We start from the raw sequence: 23,888 nt of genomic DNA on the forward strand, positions 1-23,888 counted from the left end.
ATCCTTCGGCTGGGATGACTCAAGAGAGATGTTGGCTTCGCTGTGCTGGAAAGCCGCTGTTAAAGAAAACATCATGTCTTGAATTTCTTTCGTTATGCAGGTGGTCTCGTAGAGGTATTGATGCCGGCGCCATTCTGATTGTCCGAGATAGGATTCGGCCGGGAGTCTTCAAACAACCGCCCAGAGCCCTCCCTTTTCGTATTTCCCAGCTCGACACCTTCCGACGGTCTGGACAGAGTCTTTAGCTACGATTTCTTACCCGGCGAGACCTTTTCTTTTATCTTATCCTATGTTGGATGTATGTTAATAGAGTGGCTGAGGGGTGAAGGGAGCCGTTGTAATTTAGCTTGATAAAGGCGATCTTAACTGCAGGCTTTTATGACTGCTAGGATTTTCTATAAAAGAGCAAGTGTATAAAGCAAATGCTGGCCTGACAGTAGAATCATTTATCGTACGATACCACCCTGAAGTCGCACGGATGTTGCTTGTGTCCTGGTACAAAAAGTGTTCATTGTAGCTATTAGCCCTGTGTTTCCTTTTTTGGACTCGCTTCTCCACATTGGAAATGTCCAAAAGAGGAGATGTTGTGGTTAAGTGGGCCCGTTGCAATAACACCAATCTGGGAATAGCGTCTAACACTCCCTGGTCCTTGAGAGCAAAAAGGATAACTCAGCATAGAAAGCATGTTCCTCGTTAGACTATGTATCACGAGTGATTTTATGGGCTGTTTCTTTAGTCATTGCCGAGACTATTCTCGTCTTCACATGCCAGCATGTCTGATATGAGGGCGATCTCGTGGATGTCACTGCTTCTTATCTGAGATGCTATTTAATAGATGATGTTGCTCTCGTATCCTATGCTCTTGTATTGTGTTAAACAGAAGATGGTATGTTCGACTAGGTCTGTTTTCAAGCAAATACAACACAGTTCTACATCTATGAGATCCTTCAAGGCAATACCGTCAAGATTCGTCATTGGTGGTGGTAGTCGCAGCGTGCTAGGAAGGAGTTTTGACAATACAGATTAGAAATTTGACTATCCGAGTACTTGAGAAGCTGAACAAGGCGTCTCGGGACATTGCAGTCCAAATATTGGAGGATGGTACAACTGAGAGCTACCTCCGTAGGACTTGTTGACTCCACACACCCGAGACTGATCAGGCGGGATTGGGGTTGATGCGGGGGTTCGAGATAAGGGGTTTTAGCGTTCCCCTCTCGACTAGAGCCATTACCCCGGTGCGCTCGATTCCAGCTCGGAACGCTCGACAGCTGCAGAGAAACCAAGCTCCGCTCTCTTTTACACTCCCATCCCAGTCGGAGGAGAAACGTCCCCTGATCTCATTGATGTTGGATGGCATACGACCTGTAGAGATTCGCGATCATGTCTCAAAACACGCCGCTGCCCAAAGAGTTCAAATTCGTCGGAGGGCCGAGCAGGAAGCGCCGGCGCAAAACAGCTCCCGGAGAGGCCACAAACACGGAGAAGGTCCCTGCATCTGCCGCAACCGTTCATGCGGCCCGTTGCCGTGATCCCAGCAACTCGACCCAATCCCGGCTCCGAAGCACCGCGGGCCCACCGTCCACATCGCATGCGGCCAGTCTGACGGTTGGCGACCAGTCTGCTCATGACGCCGCCTTGCCGTCGACGATCTTGACAGATCCTGCCATTGCCGGCGATGTGTTGGCGTGGTTGGACGACGGCTCCATGAACCCCTTCTTTGATCCGGCCTTGCAGTTTGCCAACGCAGCAGGCCATGACGGCGCGTGGTCGCAGATGCAGTCCATGGTGCCGTTCTATCCCGGAGCTGACATGCTCTTCTCGCACTTGTGGGATTCTCCTTCGACAGACGATGCCTATGACCAGCATGTTGGCGGTGACGTTATCCAGGCCTCCGACGACACCGTCTCTCCAGAAGAGAGCCCCACGGCGGACTCACCAATAGAGGAGATAGGCAATCACACGATGCATGAGCGGTCCAGCTTGTCACATCCCCCAAGCACCTTCAGCTACACAATCACACAGTTGTCGTATAGATGTATGTGAACCCCCACTGCTTCATAGAAACAGACATTCGATGAAATACTGATAATCGCGTAGATGATAAAGAATTTTGCATATTGCCGCTGACGGACGATTTCGAAGCTAATCCATTCCGAATTGACCCGGAGGTCGTCAAGGGCTCCAAGCTGCTGCTTCACTGCATATTGGCACTCTCCTACAAGCATATTAATCGGGACACCGGTACCTGCTATCAAGAAGCCAAGATACACAAAAAAAAGGCTCTCCGGATGCTCCAGGGTATGGACAAGGAGTCAGAGAAGAGTCTTTCACCAAAGGCGAAAGACGAGGCTGGGCTGCTCGATGCGGTGCTTATCTTGATGACGCTGGATGTAAGTGTCTAACCAGCGAGGCTACTCACAGCTCCAGGCTAACTTGCACATCTCAGTGCGCGACCTCGGCTCACGGCCCTTGGGTTTGGTATCTCAAGAACGCTCTCAAGATGATCCAGGCAAGCGAGAGTCACAATGTACGCCGAACCCCACGAATGCGCGCGCGCCTGGGGATGCTCGTCTGGTGGGATGTAACATTGGCCTTGACAAGTCGCCGCGGTTGCGTCTTGTCCGAGGCTACTGCACTCAGCCTGTTCAACCGGAGCGGATCAGACGATGAGACTTTCTACAGCGTGTCTGGCTGCCCCGAGGACCTGTTCAAGTACATGATCCGGCTCGGAGCGTATGCTAGGGAGTACGAGCTCGTCTCCACCTTAGTGTGCGTCAAGTTTGACATGGAACCCGTCCTGGCCGTCGAAAAGTCTATCCGCGAGTGGACGAGCCCGCAGATGCACTTCAAGCGCCCGCAGCCCATTCCGGGCGATCTACTCGGGGAGGAGGCCGTAGGTGAGGAGATGGACGCCGGAGACCTGGCCCAGTACTCGGAAGATCATTACCACTGCACTGAAGCCTGGCGATACGCACTGCTTGTCTACATCGAGCGCGTCTTCAGGTGGCGGCGAGGCGAGGCTCCATCGTCGATGCTCAGCTATCTTGCCCGCAAGACGATGAATCACGTATCGTCGTGTCGGCGTACGACGATGCTCCAGAAGCAGCTCCTGCTGCCTGTGTTCCTAGCAGCCTGCGAGACCACGGATGACTTCTTGCGAGACCAGGCACGGTCATACTGCACCTGGTGGAGCGGCAAGACGCGCTACGATATGTTCCTCACCACTACAGCCCTACTGGAGGAGGTGTGGGCGAATCAGATGCAGGATCCTTTGAACAGCTGGTGGGGCTCCACCATCAACCAGAATACCGGATCTGATCGGCAGTATCTATTCGGATGAACATTCGGCAGTCCCATCTCTGGTCACATCAACAGGACATCTGAGCGGGGGCGTGGATAGAGGGCCTATCACTCGAAATCAACAAGTCCATGTATGACCTTGAGTGATTAGTGGGCTATCCAAAGGCTAGTCACCTCCCCGCCCGAGCATTTTTCCTTGGAAGGGCCGCTCGGTATCAAGGGACAAGCTTGCGAGTGCAGGTCTCGAGAGAGATGTGGGCGCTGCGGTGGGCCTGCGGATCTGTTGGTGAGCTTGGATTTCCACATCCGGTAATTGCCGTTTTAGGAAGCACCTAGCTCTCCATCCCTGGTCCTTTATCAGTCTTGGGATTTTGTCACATGCTTCAATGTTGGCGAATCGATCATTTCCAAGATATATCTAAGTGCCGCTATCGCGTCTTGGTTGATGAAATCGACATATGAAGATTCGTCGCACTTCACAACAACACCTCGTCATCCTCACCCCGAGCACATCAACAGCCCTTACAACGTGCAAGCTTGAAACAAAGATGGCGACTATGGAAAAGGTCCTTTCGGCATATGCCGACCGCCAGCGGGTCCTCGAGGCCAGTACGAATCCCTTCGCCAAGGGCATCGCTTGGGTAGAGGGCGAGATGGTGCCTCTCAAAGAGGCGCGTATCCCGCTTCTCGACCAGGGCTTCATGCACAGCGACCTCACATACGACGTCCCCTCCGTCTGGGACGGCCGCTTCTTCCGCCTTGACGACCACATGAGCCGACTCGAAGCCAGCTGCAAGAAGATGCGCCTCAGACTGCCGCTTCCCCGGGAGGAAGTCAAAAGCATCCTGGTGGAGATGGTTGCCAAGAGCGGCATCCGGGACGCCTTCGTCGAGCTGATTGTTACCCGCGGACTGACCGGGGTTCGCGGCGCCAAGATCGAGGACCTCCAAAACAACAACCTCTACATGTTTGTCCAGCCCTACGTCTGGGTCATGGAGCCCGAAGTCCTCCCCGTAGGCGGCAAGGCCATAGTGGCCAGGACTGTCAGGCGGACTCCTCCCGGCGCCATTGATCCCACCATCAAGAACCTTCAGTGGGGCGATCTCGTCCGGGGTCTGTTCGAGGCTCTCGACCGCGGCGCCACTTACCCGTTCCTCACGGACGGCGACACTAACCTGACCGAGGGGTCGGGTTTCAATGTGTTCATCGTCAAGAACGGCATTCTCTACACGCCACAGCGGGGTGTGCTGGAAGGCATTACTCGGAAGAGTGTCATCGACGTTGCGCAGATGAACGGTCTTGAGACACGCGTCGAGACCGTCCCCATTCTAGACGTCTACGAAGCCGACGAGATCTTCATGTCTACAACAGCTGGCGGTATCATGCCCATCACCTCACTGGACGGCCAGCCTATCAAGGACGGCAAACTCGGCCCGATAACCAAGACTATCTGGGATTCTTACTGGAAAATACATTACGATGACCGGTTCAGCTTCGAGATCAGGTACTAAATGCGCCGAACACGCAGGGAAGCTGGGCAGGCAAGTTGGGTAGTGGAAGGTGGCGGAAGTAGATATTGAATCACTTGTTTCATTGACTCTTACCTATGTGTCACTCACTCCCTACTAGCCTTTACCCAAAAATTGAGGAGCAAAAAAGGGAAAACAGGGCCAAAAAGAAAATAGCAACATTGACATCATCGGGAATCGAACGCAGACCAGGTACACCAGTGGATTGCTGAAATGCGGCAGTTTCTACTGTCCGACTCCCTAACCACTGTGGCATATTGCCACAAGCTGCTATTATTATTTTGAGTAGTGTTGTTCTTTATAAGGCCTCTGGCACTTCCACTTCTCAATCCTGATCGGCCAACCACACCACATGTGCTATTCTTCAGAGATTCATATCTGTACTATACTACCTATAGGTATAATTAAGACTCACAGGCTGAATCATTGCCTTTGAATTTATCTAACGTGACAACTATACAATTCATTGCCTCAGTAGTAGAGTTGAATGCTAGCAAATATGCAATTTGGCTTCGTCACAAAACATCATAGTCATGCGTCGTCACATATCGTTCATTCCATACTTGAGTGAGTGCCTATGATAGATAACTCATAAACATAAACGCGCCTTGACTGAAGCCTTTTTTCTCTTTCTTATACTAGGATTCGTTCTATCTACTCCGTAAATTCGCCACTTCAAAGGGAAATACTATCATGTTGCTCAATTTGCCAAGTTGGGACATTTGGCGGCCAGTTCATCACTCAAATGGACGTGAGTCGGAAACTCTAGAATAGGATAGTCCGACACCTCCGAATCTAGCGGTGTCCCCACATTTGTAAAGAGATCTCCAGATTTGGCAATACTTGATGTGCTAATTTAGTTGCGAGGAAAAGGGACTAAGATGGAGCGAGTGCAATTAACTGACGACTGGGGCCCTTATCTCCCCCAGACCTTCGCAGTGCTAAGCATTCTTCTTTAGCCCGATTTGACATCTCGCTATCTCTGAGTTGGTCAACTCAAGGCTGAGGCTCCCTACAGAGCCTCAAGCCAGTACTCCTATTAATACGCGCTCCCTCCTATCTAAGAATGATGTCTTCACCCGTCATTTGATCAACATCTCCTCTTGTTCTTACGAGGACACAACCTGCATCATGTCCAACAACGTTGAGTCACAACAGTATGCCGACCTCGACGATCTCGAGCTCGAGGCCGTCGGGTACAAGCGGGAGATGCCCAGGCAGTTCACCGTCGCCAGTCTCGGCGCCTTGTCCTTCACGTTGACGTGTACCTGGCTCGGAGTGGGCTCGTCTATCGGCACCGCCATCACCGACGCCTCGGCCGCCGGCACCATCTGGTCCCTACCCATCGCCGGCTTCATGACCATCATCGTCTCTCTGGGCATGGCCGAGCTGTCGTCTGCGTACCCTGTTGCTGGCGCGCAGTACTACTGGTCGTACATGGTGGCGAGCGATACCTACAAGCCCTTTGCGGCTTATCTGTGAGTGGAGCAAACTCGGTTTGCATCTCGAGAGACTGGACGCTGACTTTGGGAGGCAGGAATGGATGGATGAGCATTCTGGGCTGGTGGATGGGTGCCAGTTCAGTCTCCAATTTCATAGCGTCCATGATCCTGTCCATTGTGGTGCTCTGGTACCCCGATTATGAATACCAACACTGGCAACAGTGGACCATCTACCTTGGACTTATCTGGCTCGCGGTGGCGTTCAACATCTTCGGATCGGGACTCATTCCCATCTATAACAAATTGATCTGTAAGTGACCGGATTGCTCTAATTACGAGCCAAGGATGCTAACATCAGCACCAGTCCTCTTATCGGTCTTCGTCTTGTTGGCCACGACTCTTTCGCTGTTCATCTGCAGCCGCAACGACCACGCTTCGGCAACATGGATCTTTACCGACACCACAAACAACACGGGATGGTCCAACGACGGATTCGCTTTCCTTTTGAGCGTTTCCAACGCCGTCTTTTGCTTCCTGGGCAGCGATGCAGGCGCTCATCTGTGCGAGGAGATCCATAATCCCGGGCGAAACGTGCCGAGAGTGATCATCTTCCCCCTGGTTATGGGACTGATCACTGCGTTTCCTTTTGCTTGCGCGTGCATGTTTGCCATCACCGACGTAAAGTCCGTCTTGAGCACCGTGACTGGCCTCCCCCTGATCGAGATCTACCGGCAAGGGACCAACTCTGACGTCGCTGCTTCGGTTCTGGTCGCGCTCTTTGCTTTCTGCTTCTTCGGCTGCCTGGTCGGCAATGCCACGGCATCGTCTCGGACGCTCTGGGCTGTCTCTCGCGATGGTGCCTTGCCTTTCTCCCATATTTGGATGAGGATTAACAGGAAGTTCAAGATGCCAATGAACGCCATGCTCCTATCGGCTTCATTTGTCACGGTATGTTTCCTCAGCAGCTTTTATCCTTAAAATAGTCGTCAGCTAACGGCATGTCAGCTTTATGGCCTGATTTTCATTGGTTCGACCACGGCCTTCACCGCCATGGTCAACACCAACATTATCTTCTTGCAGACATCCTGTGTCATCCCCCAGGCGATTCTTTTATGGCGGGGCCGAGATAACGTGCTTCCGGAGAGATTTTTCTCGCTCAAGTCTTTTGGGGTCGCGATCAATGCGACAGCTGTCGCATGGGTCGCCTTCCTGGACGTTGTCTTTTGTCTACCGACAGCTATGCCTGTAACCCCACAGAACATGAATTACGTCTCTGTGGTCTGCTGTGGTCTTGTGGCGTTCATCATTGGCCTCTGGTTCACCTCCAAGAGAGGCAAGTTCACCGGGCCCCATGTCGATATGGAAAAGTTGCATCAGAGGCGGCTGGCGGCAATGCATATCACCGAGGCTCAGGATGACCACCATGCGATGTCGGTCACACAGATCGAGACACCCAATGTCAAGGCAATGTGAAGGGATTGATAGTTTGGCCGTCGCAACTCACCACGTTGTGAGGCACAATTTTCTCAAAAGTGTGCTTATGCCATAGGACGCATGAACAATAGATATTCAGCAATTATTGAAGCTGGATTTGTCTCAACCACGAAGCAATGATTATATATCTTTCATTCTTGCCCAACAATGTGTGCAGCGTGTAAGAAAAGACATCGTCGCACAACAACACAAAATAGTTAAGCGGTGAGAGAATGCGCGCGCACAGAATTGCCACCAACCCCACCAACCAATGCCTATAAAAAGAAGCAGATATCCAGGCAAATGCAGAGTAGAAAAATGAACATAGTAGCGCCTGAGTCATTCACGTTGATGGTGGGAAAGTCTGTTGGTGCCTAGCCCTGGCGCGCCATGCCGAGTCTAGCATAGCGCCAAGTGTACGACGTACATAAGGCAAAAAACGTCCACCGTTTGGTCAGAGCCAGCCCCCTTGGCCTAATGGTAAGGCGCCAGACTTCTAATCTGGAGATTATCGGTTCGAGCCCGGTAGGGGGTGGAACTATCTCCAATACGCCACACAAAACCAATATTTTTTTGCCAATTTTTCCAAATGTATCTGCTTATGATCGTTGATATGTTCGTCATAGCTTTTGTGTTGCCTGTGTTATTCCTAACAGGGCAGGATGCAGACAACATATTGCTTTCTTTTACGAATTTGACAAAGTGTTCCGAACCATCATGGAAATAAGCATTGGCTTAACCAGGTGCATTTCAATATTGCTGCCATTGCTACCTCCAAGCCCACTTCAGTAAGACATATCGATTATCCATAGTACAAAAATAGTCCGATACATCGGATCTACTGGGCCTTGGTCTCAGCCTCACTCTGTTCCACAGCAGGCCCCTTATCAAACACGCCCTCGTTCTCGAGCGCGGCAACAAGGTGCCCGGCGCCGTGCGTCTCGTACTTGCTGAACTGCCACGCCCACAGCTTGGCAGCAAACAGCTCGTCCACCTCCTCCAGAGAGCGTCCCTTGAGCTCGGGGAAGAAAAAGACGGCCCAGATGATCGCAAACGCCGCCACGGAGCCAAAGATCCAGCCGATCTTGACGCCCATGCTCGGCAGGAGATAGGGTGTGACAAAGGTTACCAAGAAGGCGCAAAGGACGTTGCATCCGGTGCCGAAGCCCTATTGAGAAGCCAACAACGTTAGTTCTTTTTGTTCTAGAAGGCTTGAATGCAACAGAGTGAAAGCGTACCATGATCTTCTTGCGCATCCGCACGCCACCAATCTCAGCGCCAGTCAGGAAAGCACAGTTCGAGCCCGAGATACGGGTGAAGGCCGGCAGGAGGATGAAGCAGGCGAGGATGGTGTTGGATACATTGTCGTTGGGGTTCTTATCCAGGCCCAAGCCAGACGCGAGGTAGAGAAGGAAGGCGCACATGGCGATGCCGCCGATGAACAGCGGCCGGCGGCCGGTGATGTCAAACAGCACGATGCCGATGGCGCACCCGACAAGCCCGACGCACTGTCCGACGATGGTGTACGTGAAGGAGGCAGCGCCGAAACCCTGCTGCACGTAGAAGGTCGGGGCGTAGGACTGGACAAACTGGTTGCCGTTGGTCTGCTCGAATGCAAACAGCGTGACACAGATCTTGTGGCCAGTCAGTCACGGGGTGGCAGATAGCAGACGGTATAGAGAAAAGAAAGCTTACCCAGGTGCGCATCAGGTAGTTGCCTCGGAAGAGGTCGAACCAGGAACCTTGCTCGTTGGCCAGCGACTCCTCGATCAGCATCTCGATGGCATCAAGCTCGGCCTGAGTGTTGCCCTTCTCGACCTCGTGCTTGGGACGGATCCTGTCCAGGGCAGCCTTGGCTTCTGACTTTCTATGGTGCAGCACCAGCCATCTGGGCGACTCGACGGTGAAGGGGACAAGGGCGAGCAGGCCGAGTGCAGGGACGAACTGCATGGAGACGGGGACGAGCCAGCCCTCTCGGGTCACCGTCGTGGAGAACGCGCGGGACATGGCGGCACCCCAGATGTTGCCGACGGTGGTCAGCACCATCAGGGAGCCGGACAGGATGCCTCGCATCGCCGCAGGGGAGATCTCGGCATTGAAGGCGGGCACGGCGTTCTCGACGACACCAACGGCATAGTAGGCAACGATACGTCCGACGGTGAACTGCACCCAGTGGGTACCAGACATCTCGACTGTAGATGGCTGTCTTTAGTTCCGGATCCGCTACTTTACTGTCTAGGAGAGCGTGGAGTTCTGCGAGTGATTAACTTACTGACAACAGCAATGATCTGGACGATTGAAACCAGGTACATCGTCTTCTTGTATCCGATGCGCTCGATGGTCGGTTCGGCAGCGAAGCAACCGGAGATCTTTCCAATCCACGGCAGGGAGTTCATTAGAGCCTTCCGCGTGGGCGGCAGCGAGTAGGTCTTGCCATCCTGGACGCCGAAGACCCGGAGGAAGGATGGCAGGGCTTGCAGAGAGCCGAACGAGCCGGTGTCACTGTTGCAGCACGGCGTGTGAGCAAGAATACACCACACAGTCAAGGACGAAGACGAGAAGTGATCGTGGCCGGCACGTAAGCACTACTCACATGCCGAAGAGGATCGCGCCCTGGAGGAACACGATGCAGTTGAAGATGAGGAAGGGCGTCGCCCGGCGCCAGGCTTTGGCGAGAGACATCGTTGGTAGAGTTGTAGTCTTGCACTCAAAGACCGGGGAAAGACTTCTGGGGAAGAACTCTATTACCCCTTCTGGAGTACCAGACTGGGGAAGAAGGCAACTTATAGCCCAAACCCTGCGATGCGCATCAGTCTCAATAGAGGAGGGTGAAGAATATGCGGGGCCCACCCCGACGAGCCGTTGAATGCGTCTCGTGAACACCGGCGATGGGGCCGATATGGAGCAGCTTCCGAGACTAGGCGCCCGACGAGCCGAAATGACCCTCAATGCTCCGTGCTGGGCTTTTCCAGTATCTTAAATAGTAAGGATTGCGAGCTTCTTAGCCTGGATGGTTCAATCGCTAGATGTCAATCTTTGTCGTCTCATTCGTGTATTAATCTCCTGCATCGCTGGGCACGCTGCTGGCGTTTTTACAGCACCTGCATGCTGTTGAGCCACCCATCAAGCCACACACAACTGTATATGCAGCCATGGCTGCCCAGAACCAAAAGAATGTCCTGCTCATGGTAGCAGATGACCTGGGCCTCATGCTCGGCTGCTATGGGTTGGATGCCATCAAGACTCCTCACGCCGACCAGCTGGCCGAGCAGGGCACCAGGTTCACCAACGCCTACGCAAGCACGGCGTCTTGCAGCGGCAGCCGCTCGACGATCTACACGGGCCTGCACACCCACCAAAACGGGCAGTACGGCCTGCTGCAGGGCTGGTGCCACTTCCAGACTCTGGAGCACGTCGAGACGACGCCTCAGATCTTCAACTCTCTGGGCTACCAGACGGGCATCATTGGCAAGGTCCACGTCGGCCCCAGCGAATCGTACCCTTGGGAATACAACCTGGAGAGCTTAAGCCGCGACGTGAGAGACAACGCGGCCCAGGCCGGGCAGTTCTTTGACAAGGCTGCCGAGAACGGCAGGCCCTTCCACCTGACGATCGGGTTCCGCGACCCTCATCGCGATGAGACTCGCGAGGGCTTCGGCAACGATGAGGACGATGTCAAGGATCTGCCAGTACCTGACTATAGACCGGACGAGGTCGAGATCCCGTCCTTTATCAGTGACGTCCCGGAGCTGCGCACGGAGCTGACCGAGTACTACAAGTCCATCAGCCGAATGGATCTCGGCATCGGCCTCGTGCTCGAAGAGCTCAAGAAGCGCGGTCTCGACCAGAACACCCTGGTCATATTCGTCAGCGACAACGGATCACCGTTCCTCAATTCCAAGACCACCTTGTATGACGCCGGTGTCAGGCTGCCCCTGCTCGTTCGCCAGCCCGGCGCGAAGGGCGGCGTCGTGAACCCCAACATGGTCTCCTTCCTGGACATCCTTCCGGCCTGCATCGAGTGGGCAGGCTACAAGGACAGCGACATCAAGACAGCCAACACGGGCAAGTCGCCCAAGCGACTGGGCAACTCGTTCCTGCCCATCCTCAGCGAAGCCCGGAAGCTGCCGGCCGGCGAGTGGAAGCAGCACGTGTTCGGCTCGCACACCTTCCACGAGATCCAGAACTACTGGCCCACTCGCTTCATGCGGGACCACAGGTACAAATACCACCGCAATATCGCGTGGCGGCTGGACTTCCCCTTCGCCACCGACCTGTACTCGAGTCTAAGCTGGGAGGGGATCCGCAACGCCGCCGCTCCCGCGCCAGCCGACCAGACCGACACTCCAGAAGTTATGTTGGGCCGCCGGCGGCTCGAGAACTACATATTCCGCGGCCCCGAAGAGCTGTTCGACCTAAAGAACGACCCGGAAGAGATTGACAACCTAGCCAACAAACCAGAGTACGAGGCTGTGCTCAAGGAGATGCGTGCAGAACTGGAAGACTGGCAATACCAGACCGACGACCCTTGGCTGCTGCGGGATGGGGTCAGCGCCATCATCACTGCCAACCAGCAGAAACTAGGATTGAGATTGCCCGACAGGTTCGACTTTGATCCCAAGAAGCCCGGCAATACCACGGGTCCTCATTGGGCTCCAAAGAGCACCAAGGCCGTCAACGGGAGCATGATCAAGTATGGCTGAGCTTGATGGAGATGATGGTTTCGAGGACGAGATGGACATCGTGCGGGGGTCAATACAGATAGTTGACAGAAGCTCTACAGCAGATACCTCAGAATTAACAATGAATATCCTTGCTCTGGAACACTTCTCAATGGGTTGTATGAGTAGCAAGATCTACCATCATTAGTCAGGAAGGCTGTGTTAGAGGGTGGTTACCGCGTCAGTCACAGAGTTTGAAGGATGGTAGCCCAGGTGCGCGTGAATAAAGACAGTATAACTGAATCAAAGATACTACCGTGTGACCTTCAACTATTGAATTTGCATGAGTCGCAGATAGCCAGGTAACGAGAGCTCTCCTCTTTCAAATGACGCCAGAGCAGTCAACACGAGTGGGCTGTATTGGAACTTAGTTCTCATGAGGTTGAAGCCAGACTCAGGATGGGCAGGCTGAAAATTAGCACGCTAGGATATAGTGTGAAGAATTGTTTGGCATTGAAAATATCGTTCATTGGATAATCTCGAAGCAACCATGATGTCTGTCTCCTTCGTAAACGGAACACTGCAATCTTGACGGCCTAATGCTCCAATGGAATCTCCGAGGCAAGTGACGGGGACATCAAGCGTGAAAGGACACACGACCTCTCTTCTTCAAAAGTCATCATCGGCCTTTTGCTCCTGATACCTCCTGCTCCTCTTTCTGGCCTTCTAATTTCGAAAGCTGCAATCGTAACCCTCTCGCTTGCACAAGCTGGTGTATAGATGACTGGACTCCTTTCAGCGGTACGACTGCTTCAGCATCGTCCACATGAAATCTGTAGATAGGTATATTTAGCCACCTGCCTTGTATAATTATATGTGCCGCCAGTATGGATGGGACTTACCAGAAAAGATGCTTGGGAGAATCAGTGCCAGCTTGGTCTTGCTTAGATTCCTCCTGCGAGACCACATCGTGCGGACGCTTTTCGCCTGCACCGTCTTCCTTAACTCTGCCAGTAGGAGTGTCTTCCGGCTCGTCTTCCTCCAGGCCGAATGGGTCAGTTGGGTTCAGAACTCTAACGATTGCCTGAGTGACCCTCTTCACAGCTTTGACGTCATTAGGGTTTGTCTCCGACAGTCCTTTGAGTTGCTTGTAGAGGGTCTCGAGTCTCCTGGCTGTGTATGGGTCCAGAAATCCGACCTTTCGAGATTCGGGCTGACCGAGAGGGTTTTCATACGGACGGGCGAGGTCTTGAAAGACATCTTCCATTGCATTTTCTTGGTAGCTTCAGGATTTTCCTTTGAGCTTCGTCACCCACCGGCGCTGGAGCGCTTCTGATTCCGATACGCGGTGCTGAATTCTTTGACACTGTAGTAGAGATTATCAAAGTCAGAGTTAGGGAAGTATTCCGCGATGATTTGACTGTCGACTTCGAATTGGTGGCTGTCCAAAATGATAGATGTCGTCGCCGAAGAGATAAAACGTCTCAAGTATGACTAGATGTGATAATTGGTAGCATCCAGAAGGTCTTGACCTTGAGAGATAAATTGAGTCGAGGCTGAGTTTGGGCTGATGTAGGCCTGATATAGCTGTTAAATTCCTCTCTAGTAATGATGAACAAAGCGAGATTTGTTGGCATGGAAACACTTGGGGAACAACTCACTATAAATGGGCTTGTAGTGTGGTGGCCGCCCTGGCCAATGGTTTCAATGAGGAAGAAAAGCAGACTTTGAGAAGTACTTAAAATGTTAGGAGGAAGGAATAAGGACCTTGGCACCTGATCCTTATTATTCTGAATGGGGATGGAGAGATTGTTTAGTGTCTCTGTGGATCATCGGAAGAGTCCAACTGAAGATAGAAGATAGTGAGTGATAATAAGTAACTATTAAGAAGGGGAGGCAAGACTACGTGGTCTTAGACCTTGACTTTACCTATCTTCCACTTCTCCTACTTCAGCTCCTCTTTTTCTAGTCTCCTTACTTTGCTATTTTATTAACCCAAAACACCATAAGAGACACACACACGTACACACACATCGATCTTAATATCCTAAGATGCTCTCACCCAGACTCAACTAAGTTCTAGGCTCCTCTCTATGTCTTCTTTTACCTTGCCCCTCTTTTGTTACCACTATCTTACTTTTCTTCCCTTGGTAGGTGAAGCAGTATCGACATAGATTATCTTCTTTTTATCAAGTTCGTACAATCAATTAGTCTAATTACTGATTCCTTCTAAGTCTCTTTGTGACTTAAGATACACTACATGCATACGCAGTCCAAGTAATACTTTAATCTTAAGACTTGGGTGCTACCCTTGAAAAAAGCTGTACTCTTTAAGATTATCTGTTACATACATCAAGCCTGCATTTCAACTTAGGTAGCTATGGTGAGTCCCGCTGGCGCTAGTACTTCGCCAGTACAAGCTCGCAGCTCACGGGTGACTTTGCGTTCAGCAGAGATGAAAACTGAATGCGGCCCGAGTCATCCGCCCAGAGAGACGTCTTTGTATCCCGGGAGCTGTAAAGCGTGTACAGAGAATTAGGCTGTAGACCAGCCACCTCGTGCGCCACTTTCCCTGTCGCCATCGCCGTTTCTGTCCATCGACGAGGAGATACAGATGCGAGGTTGCTTTCCCAGGCCTCTACCTGTATGTTGAGTTCCTGCGAGTTCGCCGGTCGAACTGAGAGGCCCCACTCCTTTCCATCACCGGGAAAGTACTGCACTGCAGCATCAGACACACTGATACCGAAAGGGCATGGTGCTTCAACGGTCACGTTCTCCGTGGTGATGGAAGAACCACCCGTGCTAAGGTCAATTTGGTACTCCTGACCTCGAAGGGTATATAGGAGCTGCGTGCCATTGAGCTCAGGGCTGAGATGGGGATCGAGGAGCAGCCGGTTCGGTCGCGGCTGGATGCCGTAGATGTCGCGGTAGAGACCCACGATGGCCGTGCAGTTCCCGGCCAGGATGTCGTCACCGGCGCCGTTTTGCTTTTCCCGCTCGTAGCGCTGGAAGGAGAGCCCGTCCTCGTCGTAGCGCTTCAGCACGTTCCTCACATACTTGAGAGCCAGCTCGGGCTTGTGCAGGGCGTGGGCGCGGATGGCGAGGGCACCCCAGGAGAGGAAAATGTCGCCGTTTTCGTACTTGGGGAAGGGCAGGTTAGAACTGGCGACCTCGTCGTCGGCAAACGTCGTGAAGTTGCTCGGCCAGTAGAAGAGCCCTTCCTTCTCCATGTCAGCCTCGATGCGCTCAATGATAGCCTTGCGGCGGCCCGCGTCGTCGCAGATGCCGACGCTGATGGCCGCAAAGTTGACCCCCGTGAAGGTGTTGTCGCCGTGCACAGAGCCGTCCTTGTCATGCCAGTAAACGTACATCCGATTCTTCTCATCCCAAAAGCCACCCTGTTGTATCGGGAGGTTGAAGGACTCTTTGAGGCGCGCGGCAAAGGCCCTGTAGCTGGCGGCCTTGGCGTTGTCGCCCAGCGCCTCCTCCGCGTCAGCCCATAGTGTCAAGGCGTTGTAAAGGTGGGCATTCACCCAAGCGTTCTTGTACGAGGCCCAGACAATATCGTACCAGTCACTGCCTTTGCCCTGGAGCCTCGAGTCTGTCAGCACGGTTACGATGCCCGAATCGTCCACCTCGCGGCGGATCAAGTACTCTAGTGCTCGCTCGCAAGCCTCCTTCTGACCAGCCAGCCACTTCACGTCACCCGAGATGTAGAACTGCTGCACAACATTGGTGACGTAGTCAGGTTGGGAGTCGAGCAGGAAGCCCCATTGAGCCTCATAGAAGCCATAGCGATTGTAGGTGCCCGCCATAGCGTCAACTGAGTCGTTCTTCCAGCGCGCAAGCACACGCCCATCCGATTCAATGGCGTGATCCCGCTCATAGTCAAGGCATTTAGCAAGATTGGCATCGTAGTTTGAATCGTTGAGAGCCGAGGCGATCTGCGCAAAGAAGGGCTCGTGCAGGCAGATGTAGCCGGTGCGCCAGCCATTAGCCCCGACCAGCTTCGCATCAATCACGCCGTAGCGTGCCACCGTGTTGAGCAGCTCCCGGATGCTGCCCCCGTCCAGGCCCTTGAATGTGCCTCGATTGTATGCCTTTTTATAGTCGAGGGCCTGCAGCGATATCTCGACGCTCTGCTCACCAGCCCGTGCCGTAAAAGGAGCCCAGAGATCCTGTCGGTCTCCTAGGAAGCGATTCAGGTTGTACTTGGGCTGAAGCTCATCGTGGCTGACAGTAGCGTTGTAGGTGAACTCGCTCACCGCGTTCCCTAGCTGTGGCTGGTGCGAGAAGCGCGAGGTGCAGTGTCGAGCTTGGCCCCGCGAGGATACGGGCGTAGATACGATGCGAAGGGCGTCGTTTGCGAGCCTGTTCCAAAAGGTCACAGCACCAGAGTGCACGCCATAGGTCATGTTGGGGTTCTCGAGGTACTTGGGCAGGACCACGCCGCCGGTGCCGAGGATGCCGCCCGTCCAGGTCGTCATGCTGGTGAAGTTCCAGGAGGGAAAAGCCACGTCGTCGAGGACCATGTCCTGGGGGTACGTGCGGTCGATACGCCACGTTATGCGATCCTTCTCCACCTTGAAGAGCCAGGTCTCGGTGACCAAGGCGTTCGGGGGCCCAAAAGCGATCTCGCTGACGGCGAGGGTGCTACTGGTGATGAGGAGACGGGGCGTGTGGATCGCGGCACGGCTGGTGTACCATCTGTCGCCAACCTTGATGCCGCTGGCTGCGCCTGTGGCTGCAAGGACCTGGCGCCCACGCACGACAGCTTGCTCGATCACGCAAGACTGGCCATATCTCAGCCTAAGCGACAAGTGGCCCCGCCTGTCGGTCAGAGTGATGGTGTCTTTCGTGGCGTCATGGTAGATGATAGCTTCGGGGCCGCGCCGGCGCCAGAGAAAGCCCAGGACAACAGCGAGGGTTGGCAAGAGGATGAAAGCAGCTGTCGTGGTGTTTGACAGCGGGATGAAGACAGAAGGCATTGCTGGGTATGAATCTTTTGTTTCGACGTTGCTTGATTATCGCACCTCAGAAGAATGCTATTGAACGTTAAAGGGCTGATTCCCTCTGATATATAGAGGTCTTACCTAGGTAGGTAGTCAACAGATGGTGAAACAACACGCGTGACGCCTCTCATGTGCCTCTCCCCCCGGTTCCCCGCATCCATCAAGTGATGGTAAAGTTCAAGGTGGGTCCGCGTTGAAACACTCGGTTCGGTTCGTTGTCTTGATTCTCTTCGAGCCCCAACAACGCCACATTTTCAACAAAAGACTTCGTGTGTTGTTTCGCCCATGGCGGCTTCAAACCATGCGTATGTAAGCAGCCCGAGAGCCTGGTCAGCAATATGAGACCACTCACTCATGCCGTCTTGCATGCATCTGGGCTGTGATACAGTAAGCACTCTATTCGAACACTGTGATCTGCCTCAGTTGCATCCGCACAGACGATGCTCGCGACATCGTAGATTGCATCGGTTCCGTCGACGAAGAATCCCACGTGGACTTGATTGATATCATACAAATGTCCGTATTCGAATCAAGTGGGTTGACCAACCACCCCTCTGACATGCAATGCGCCGTGTGTGCATGTCAAGTGCCGTCATACATTTATGCATTTCTTCCATCCTCCATCGAGACGATGATACCTCATTTCGAGACATCCGACCTCAACGTGGTCCAGAAATGGGCTTGGAGAGACATCTTCTTGCGAAGGACAAGCTTTGCGACCAATATGCCATGGCAGCGTCCGAGCGTGCATGTGCAATAACGTCAGACGGACAGACAACCTCTTGCATCTCCGCACCGAGTCTCTAAATAAAGTCCGAACCAAAGTCTAATTGGCAAACCTTAGCCAACACCACTTTGTGTACAGTCGCTCGCGGTGAGACACAGTTGTTTCAGAATCGTGTTCCTTTGGTCAGCTCACCGGGGAAATCGGCGGCAACGAAGTGGCTGAATCTGTTCCTGGCAGCCAACCGGGGTCGGTCATGACAGCGGGACATGAGACTGTTTGAGAAGAACGTGACCCTTCTAGATCCTTTACGAGCGGGAGCTCCACCATGAGCGTTACCCCGGATTTCGTGTTACGCAGCATGACCAGGGTAGAATTGGGGAAATCTCGTTTTCTTCCATGCCATCATTGCAATATTATCCGTGCACCCCTCAACTAGGACACACGTGGCAAGGTGACCACCCTCCATCATCCATCTCGGGCACATTCTCGTCGATCTTTCGGCACTGGACTCCATCACCAGACTTGCCCTTGTGGTTGGTTCTACACGCCCAGGAAGCCAAGACAGAGGTCGAAGATCCGGTCGAAACAAAGGCGGGCATTGCCGGACGAGAAATCGCATCACAAGGCCATTGAACGTCTCCATATTTGCTGGAGGAAGTAGTGGAGGCAAGCGTTCTCTAATTCTGTCGGAGCTTTGATCCTTCCGGAGGCATGTCCCGCCACTCTCTAGCCATATGTGGCCCCCAAGAAACCTCCGGGTTTTATTGCTGTGCAGCGGGGTAGGATCCCTCTCAGAGCCAGAATCTGGTTGTGCCAATGATGTCGATGCAGGTCTGTCATGAGAAGGGCTTCCCATATTGCGGTGGCACTTCCCGTTCCGCGCCCTCTTTCCGTCTCTCTACCGACAGCATTGCATCATGCCGTACGACAGCACCGCAGCGCAGCTTTAGGCGGCAGAAACTTCTGCGCGGAATTCCGCGTCTCAAAAGAGGTGAAATAGTCAGTCGAATCCGGTAGCAGAAACAGGTGAAGCCGTCCAGGAGCGGAAGCTCGACCTGTGACTTGTAGGTGGTTTGATACCTGGATTGAACAGACGTATGCTGGTTCGGAGCAGACACACGCCCTGTCGCATCGAGGAAGTACGGACCCCTCTGATCGACACACACCGTGTATTGTACCCTAGTCTTTCTATTACGGCATTTCCCCCTCCAGCGTCGATAATCCGGGGGTGGATCGCCGGTTCTCCATTCGTAGCTGTCATGGTTGTTGTATTGCATCCCAACTGGCGACCATCATTTCACGGAGAGGAAATGGTTGGCGAGACCTTTCCCAACCAAGCTTTATGACAGATGACAGACAGCAACCGGGGTATGTACGTTCTGCCCAAAACTGCAGAGCCAGAAAATACACATGCGTGTCGATAGATTCTATATGAATGTTGACCTAACCGTCGTTGTTGCACATTCTCCTTGAAAATTGTACACCCATGCAAGCCCAGCCCGAGGTCCAAGATCGAATACGGTAAGATGGGGCAAGCCGGTAGCGAAAATGAATCCCAAGCATGGGTCACGATCACAGTGACCACAGTAGCCACGGCGGTGGCCTTGACTGTGGCTTGCCTGCGCTTCTTTACCCGCGCCGTCCTCATCAAGCAGTTTGGGTCGGATGACTGGGCAGCCTTGGTGGCAATGGTAAGAGTCATAGCTGTCTAGTCAAAGAGAAATACCAATAGTATCTGACACGAGATTATTAGATATTTGGGCTAGCATGCTCGATACTGGTTGCAGCGAGTAAGTTGTGCGCATTTATCATAAGAACAAAAAAGGTGTCTTTGAACTATAAGAGCGCCATGATAACCTCTACACCAATCGAGCTTATGACTGACTCCGACTAAAGACATCAAGAATGGCCTGGGTAGACACTCCAATATCTTGTCACCGATCGAAATTGAGCATTACTTCAAGGTGAGCCCTAGGAAGTCATGTCTCGCAGACTGTATGCTGACACTTGCTCGCCAAGCTGTTCTACATGTCCATCGTCTTTTACAACTTGACTCTCACCTCGGTCAAGTTGACTTTCCTGCTGTTGTACTACCGCGTCTTTGCCGTCAAGAAGATGCGCAAGGTCCTCATCTGGACCATGATCGTCGTGGGCTGCTGGTGCGTGTCGCAGCTGCTTGTGGCCATCTTCACCTGCAGCCCGATCCACAGGTTCTGGAAGCCAGAAGTGCCCGGCACATGCATCCCTAGCCAGCCGTTCTGGTACATCAACGCCGCCGGCAACCTGGCCACTGACATGGTCATCTTTTTGATGCCTATCCCCATGCTGAGCAGCCTCAAGCTGCGGAGGACGCAGAAGCTACTCCTGATCGGCATCTTCAGCCTAGGATTCTTGTAAGTTTCCTGCTGAGCGAGTCTCCCTTACCGGCGGACCATGAAACTCACATTTCACAACAGTACCTGCACCATCTCGGTGATTCGGTTCCAGTATCTCCAGCTCGACGACGACGTTACCTATGAGAACGTGGCATCATCCAGCTGGTCCGTCGGCGAGATCTGCTCCGCCATCATCTGCGCCTGCCTGCCGACGCTACGCCCTTTGCTGCACCGCGTCGCTCCGGGTCTGTCTAAGTTTGAAGACGGCAGCGGTCAGTCGAGCGAACGGTATTACTGGGCGCATCGGGGCGAGAAATTCGGCTCTCGCCAGACGGCTTCCTACCGTAGGCAGTCGGCCACGGCTGGAAGCGAAGACCAGCTGTATCGGCGGGACTTGGAGGCAGGCAGCTGTCCCCATCATCGTGGACACTCGAGGAGCGGCACCACCTGCGGGAGCGTCAATGACGACATGCAGCTGCGCATGTACAGGACCAACTCGTCCGAGCTGCTCGCGAGGCCGGACCCTGCCGCATGGCCGCTGCCCGAGCGGAGGGAGGAGCAGGTCCAAACGCCGGAGCTGCTTGGCCTGCGGAGCACTGTGATCACGCAGATCGGTGTGGGGCCGAGCCGGGCTCAAAATGTGCCCAAGCACGAGATCGAGGTGCAGAGAGACCTGGTGCAGACCGAGTCTGAGAGGAGAGTCTAGGGTCCGACGCGGACGGGGAAGGTAAGTGGCGGTCATAAGAGCCTTTCCGATGGCGGTTGTCGGCCCATGATTACGGTGCCTGGAGTTGAAAAGCGATCTAGTGTATCTATCTGTGCACCTATTACACTTGCCTCATGTTTTGCTCATCGTCTGGCCAGTCCTTCCCGGCTCGTCGTGTGTCAACAAGAAAATACAACACATTCTCTCATAGCTCACTTAATTGCTGTTGTAGCGATATGAGTTTAAAGATCCCGGATGATTTCTCGGAGTAGGTGTAGGATACTTGTACTGGAAAAGATCCAAACCCGCGCACGATAAAGCTCGATTGGTGTAGAGGTTATCATGGCGCTCTTATAGTTCAAAGACACCTTTTTTGTTCTTATGATAAATGCGCAGGTCGACCTGCGGTTGATATATTTTTCATGTCTCATACCTCTTTTGTCTTCACAGTAAGTCTCTGAGATGTACCTAAAACGTCCCAGTCGGCCAAGACAACAGCCGACATTGCTGAACGAGGAATCGCATCACAGAGGCCACTAAACATATTCAAAACCAGTAGGTATGCTCTTACTCACCGACAGATTCCGGGTCCCGGCATGAAGACCGATGCGATTTATCCATCAGTGTTGCCGCTGCGCTCATTAATTTGATTTGCTGACGTCCTGTCTACAAGAGCTCGATTGGTGTAGAGGTTATCATGGCGCTCTTATAGGTCAAAAGCACCTTTTTTGTTCTATGATAAATGCGCAGGTCGCAGGTTCGAACCCTGCATCGAGCAAGAATATTTTTTTTTGTCCCTCTCCACGTCGAACACAGCATTTTTGTGCCTTACATCAATCAAGCAGATCATGCTTGTGTTCTTTTTTTTATCAGAATCAACAAGAGGAGACATCTTGAAATTCATCTATTTACACAACAAATAACCTAGTGCTCAGTCTATCTATCAGACACCATTAAAGAGTGTTACATGCACAAAACGCTCTGAACGCTACTTAATGTCAAAAAGACCTAGCCCGACCGAAGCTTGCCTTCGATCAGGCCTACAGAGCCCTAAGTACCGGAATAGAGAGACATATGGGATGCAATACTTGGGCTCTGGCGAAAATATGATGGCTCCCAGTGATAAGAATCCAAACAATTGTCATCGTGGATCGACCAATGACTGCCTCCGAGCCTGACTGCTGCCGTCTCGGATGTGGGTCTGGGGCCGGAACCGGTCCCGGACCGTTTAACCTCTCAACCATGGTTTGGCCTGTAGCTTACAACTACTGCTCTTGCTGGAAAACAAATATCTTCCCGATAGATATTGGTTTTCTAGCCGGGTCGTGAGGTCCCAGGAAGGGTGTTAGAAAATGAATATCTATCGGATAGATATTTGTTTTCTAGGCGGGCTACGGAGCCAGGGCCACACACAACTTACATCTATGCAGAGACCTCATCAATATTCATCATTTGGTCTCGAGAGCTATTTGAAAGCCCATGAGAAGAGTCAAAGTAAGAACGCGAAGGAAGCTGCTGCAAGTTGAGACATCGGTAGACAAGCTCAGCCCATAATTCATAAGCATTTCAAGAGGGATCTTTTTCAACATTATTGACTGTATCACAGTAGTATTGATAATTCTGACGTTGCTGAGTTAACAACCTTTTCAATTCTCCTCCACAAGTCCCTCGCCCTTTTTCTCACACGTGAGAAATTGGTTCCGTACACCCCCTGCCTACCTTAGCAGTCACCTCTGGGCCCGTTCTTTTCCACGCGTGGAAAAAAGTGCATGGTTTGTGCCCATCAAGTATCACGGCGACTCGTCACCACGTTACACCCTGTACATCTTCAGATTTTCAAACCTGCCCTGGACAATAAGTAGCTGGCTAAAGTCAAGTCATCGGTAGACTCTATGACTCTCTGGTAAGACAATGATTATGCTGTCGGCTCTTGTGACTAAGTGAGCTGGCATGGCTGACCATGTATTTGTAGGCCCGCCATGTATTATCTAGAAAGTTTAATTTTTATGGAATAAGATGGCTCGTGGGGTTAGACAGGCCTCTAGTAAGATGGTGAACGTTTGTGCAAGGCATATGCTCTGTAAGTAGGTACGTCATGTCAATGCAGCTGCTCCAGCCCACTGTGGTTCAAGGTGCGGATGCAAACCTTAGTTACCCTACACAAAGGTTCAACGCTATGGACATCGGATACTTTGATCCAGGTCTTCCGAATGAATACGGCACGGGCGACATCATTCAAAGCGGGAAGAACACATACTTCTGTAATGTCCATTTGTTTGTGAGCTCATTTACTGACTGCACTGAGATATGATCAGAGGAAGGAGGAAGTCGTCCGACAAAATCTATCATCCTGTCTTTGAGGGGATGCACTCAAATGGTTTCTATCAGAACTTAATGACCTCCAGAGGTCAGACGTAAAGTCATCACTGGCCAACTAGAAGAAGTATCTCATCTAGCGATTTATGCGTATAAAGGGAGAAGCTTTGCGAAAGCTCAGCACCCTGAAGTACACCATGACGGACACTCTCACGGCAAAGAGCGTCCGCGAACACGCGATGGAAGTCATGCGTGGTGCCCGAGACTTCGAGATGGATAACACCGAAAAACAGCTGACGCAAATCTATCTCACAATCGCGTATTTCAAGTCCATCCGAAGTTGCTAG

The 23,888-nt window shown here is 52.6% G+C and overlaps 8 protein-coding genes across 8 annotated transcripts; 5 read left to right on the forward strand and 3 right to left on the reverse strand.

Annotated features, from left to right (window-relative positions):
* Positions 1-1,380: 1,380 nt before the first annotated feature.
* On the forward strand, positions 1,381-3,340 carry E0L32_010856 (uncharacterized protein; the record flags this gene model as incomplete). The annotated part of the gene is made up of 3 exons (XM_031133520.1): positions 1,381-2,035; positions 2,098-2,390; positions 2,447-3,340. The coding sequence occupies 3 exons, from the start codon at positions 1,381-1,383 to the stop codon at positions 3,338-3,340; spliced, it is 1,842 nt and encodes a 613-aa protein (XP_030988973.1).
* Positions 3,341-3,848: 508 nt separating this feature from the next.
* On the forward strand, positions 3,849-4,811 carry E0L32_010857 (uncharacterized protein; the record flags this gene model as incomplete). The annotated part of the gene is made up of 1 exon (XM_031133521.1): positions 3,849-4,811. One exon carries the CDS (start codon positions 3,849-3,851, stop codon positions 4,809-4,811), a length of 963 nt encoding a protein of 320 aa, XP_030988974.1.
* A 1,149-nt stretch (positions 4,812-5,960) lies between these two features.
* On the forward strand, positions 5,961-7,744 carry E0L32_010858 (uncharacterized protein; the record flags this gene model as incomplete). The annotated part of the gene is made up of 4 exons (XM_031133522.1): positions 5,961-6,307; positions 6,367-6,581; positions 6,636-7,219; positions 7,277-7,744. 4 exons carry the CDS (start codon positions 5,961-5,963, stop codon positions 7,742-7,744), a joined length of 1,614 nt encoding a protein of 537 aa, XP_030988975.1.
* Positions 7,745-8,582: 838 nt separating this feature from the next.
* Positions 8,583-10,426, reverse strand: E0L32_010859 (uncharacterized protein; the record flags this gene model as incomplete). The annotated part of the gene is made up of 5 exons (XM_031133523.1): positions 8,583-8,912; positions 8,983-9,378; positions 9,440-9,936; positions 10,017-10,246; positions 10,338-10,426. 5 exons carry the CDS (start codon positions 10,424-10,426, stop codon positions 8,583-8,585), a joined length of 1,542 nt encoding a protein of 513 aa, XP_030988976.1.
* Positions 10,427-10,896: 470 nt separating this feature from the next.
* On the forward strand, positions 10,897-12,447 carry E0L32_010860 (uncharacterized protein; the record flags this gene model as incomplete). Its single annotated transcript, XM_031133524.1, has 1 exon — positions 10,897-12,447. One exon carries the CDS (start codon positions 10,897-10,899, stop codon positions 12,445-12,447), a length of 1,551 nt encoding a protein of 516 aa, XP_030988977.1.
* Positions 12,448-13,303: 856 nt separating this feature from the next.
* Positions 13,304-13,672, reverse strand: E0L32_010861 (uncharacterized protein; the record flags this gene model as incomplete). The annotated part of the gene is made up of 1 exon (XM_031133525.1): positions 13,304-13,672. The coding sequence occupies one exon, from the start codon at positions 13,670-13,672 to the stop codon at positions 13,304-13,306; it is 369 nt and encodes a 122-aa protein (XP_030988978.1).
* A 1,132-nt stretch (positions 13,673-14,804) lies between these two features.
* On the reverse strand, positions 14,805-17,393 carry E0L32_010862 (uncharacterized protein; the record flags this gene model as incomplete). The annotated part of the gene is made up of 1 exon (XM_031133526.1): positions 14,805-17,393. The coding sequence occupies one exon, from the start codon at positions 17,391-17,393 to the stop codon at positions 14,805-14,807; it is 2,589 nt and encodes an 862-aa protein (XP_030988979.1).
* A 2,277-nt stretch (positions 17,394-19,670) lies between these two features.
* E0L32_010863 (uncharacterized protein) lies at positions 19,671-21,225 on the forward strand (the record flags this gene model as incomplete). The annotated part of the gene is made up of 5 exons (XM_031133527.1): positions 19,671-19,835; positions 19,898-19,934; positions 20,041-20,108; positions 20,164-20,537; positions 20,601-21,225. The coding sequence occupies 5 exons, from the start codon at positions 19,671-19,673 to the stop codon at positions 21,223-21,225; spliced, it is 1,269 nt and encodes a 422-aa protein (XP_030988980.1).
* Between the last annotated feature and the right edge of the window lie 2,663 nt (positions 21,226-23,888).

Source organism: Thyridium curvatum (assembly GCF_004353045.1).
Source record: "Thyridium curvatum strain D216 chromosome Unknown NODE_92_length_156191_cov_86.571182, whole genome shotgun sequence".
Taxonomy (NCBI): Eukaryota; Fungi; Ascomycota; class Sordariomycetes; order Thyridiales; family Thyridiaceae; genus Thyridium; species Thyridium curvatum.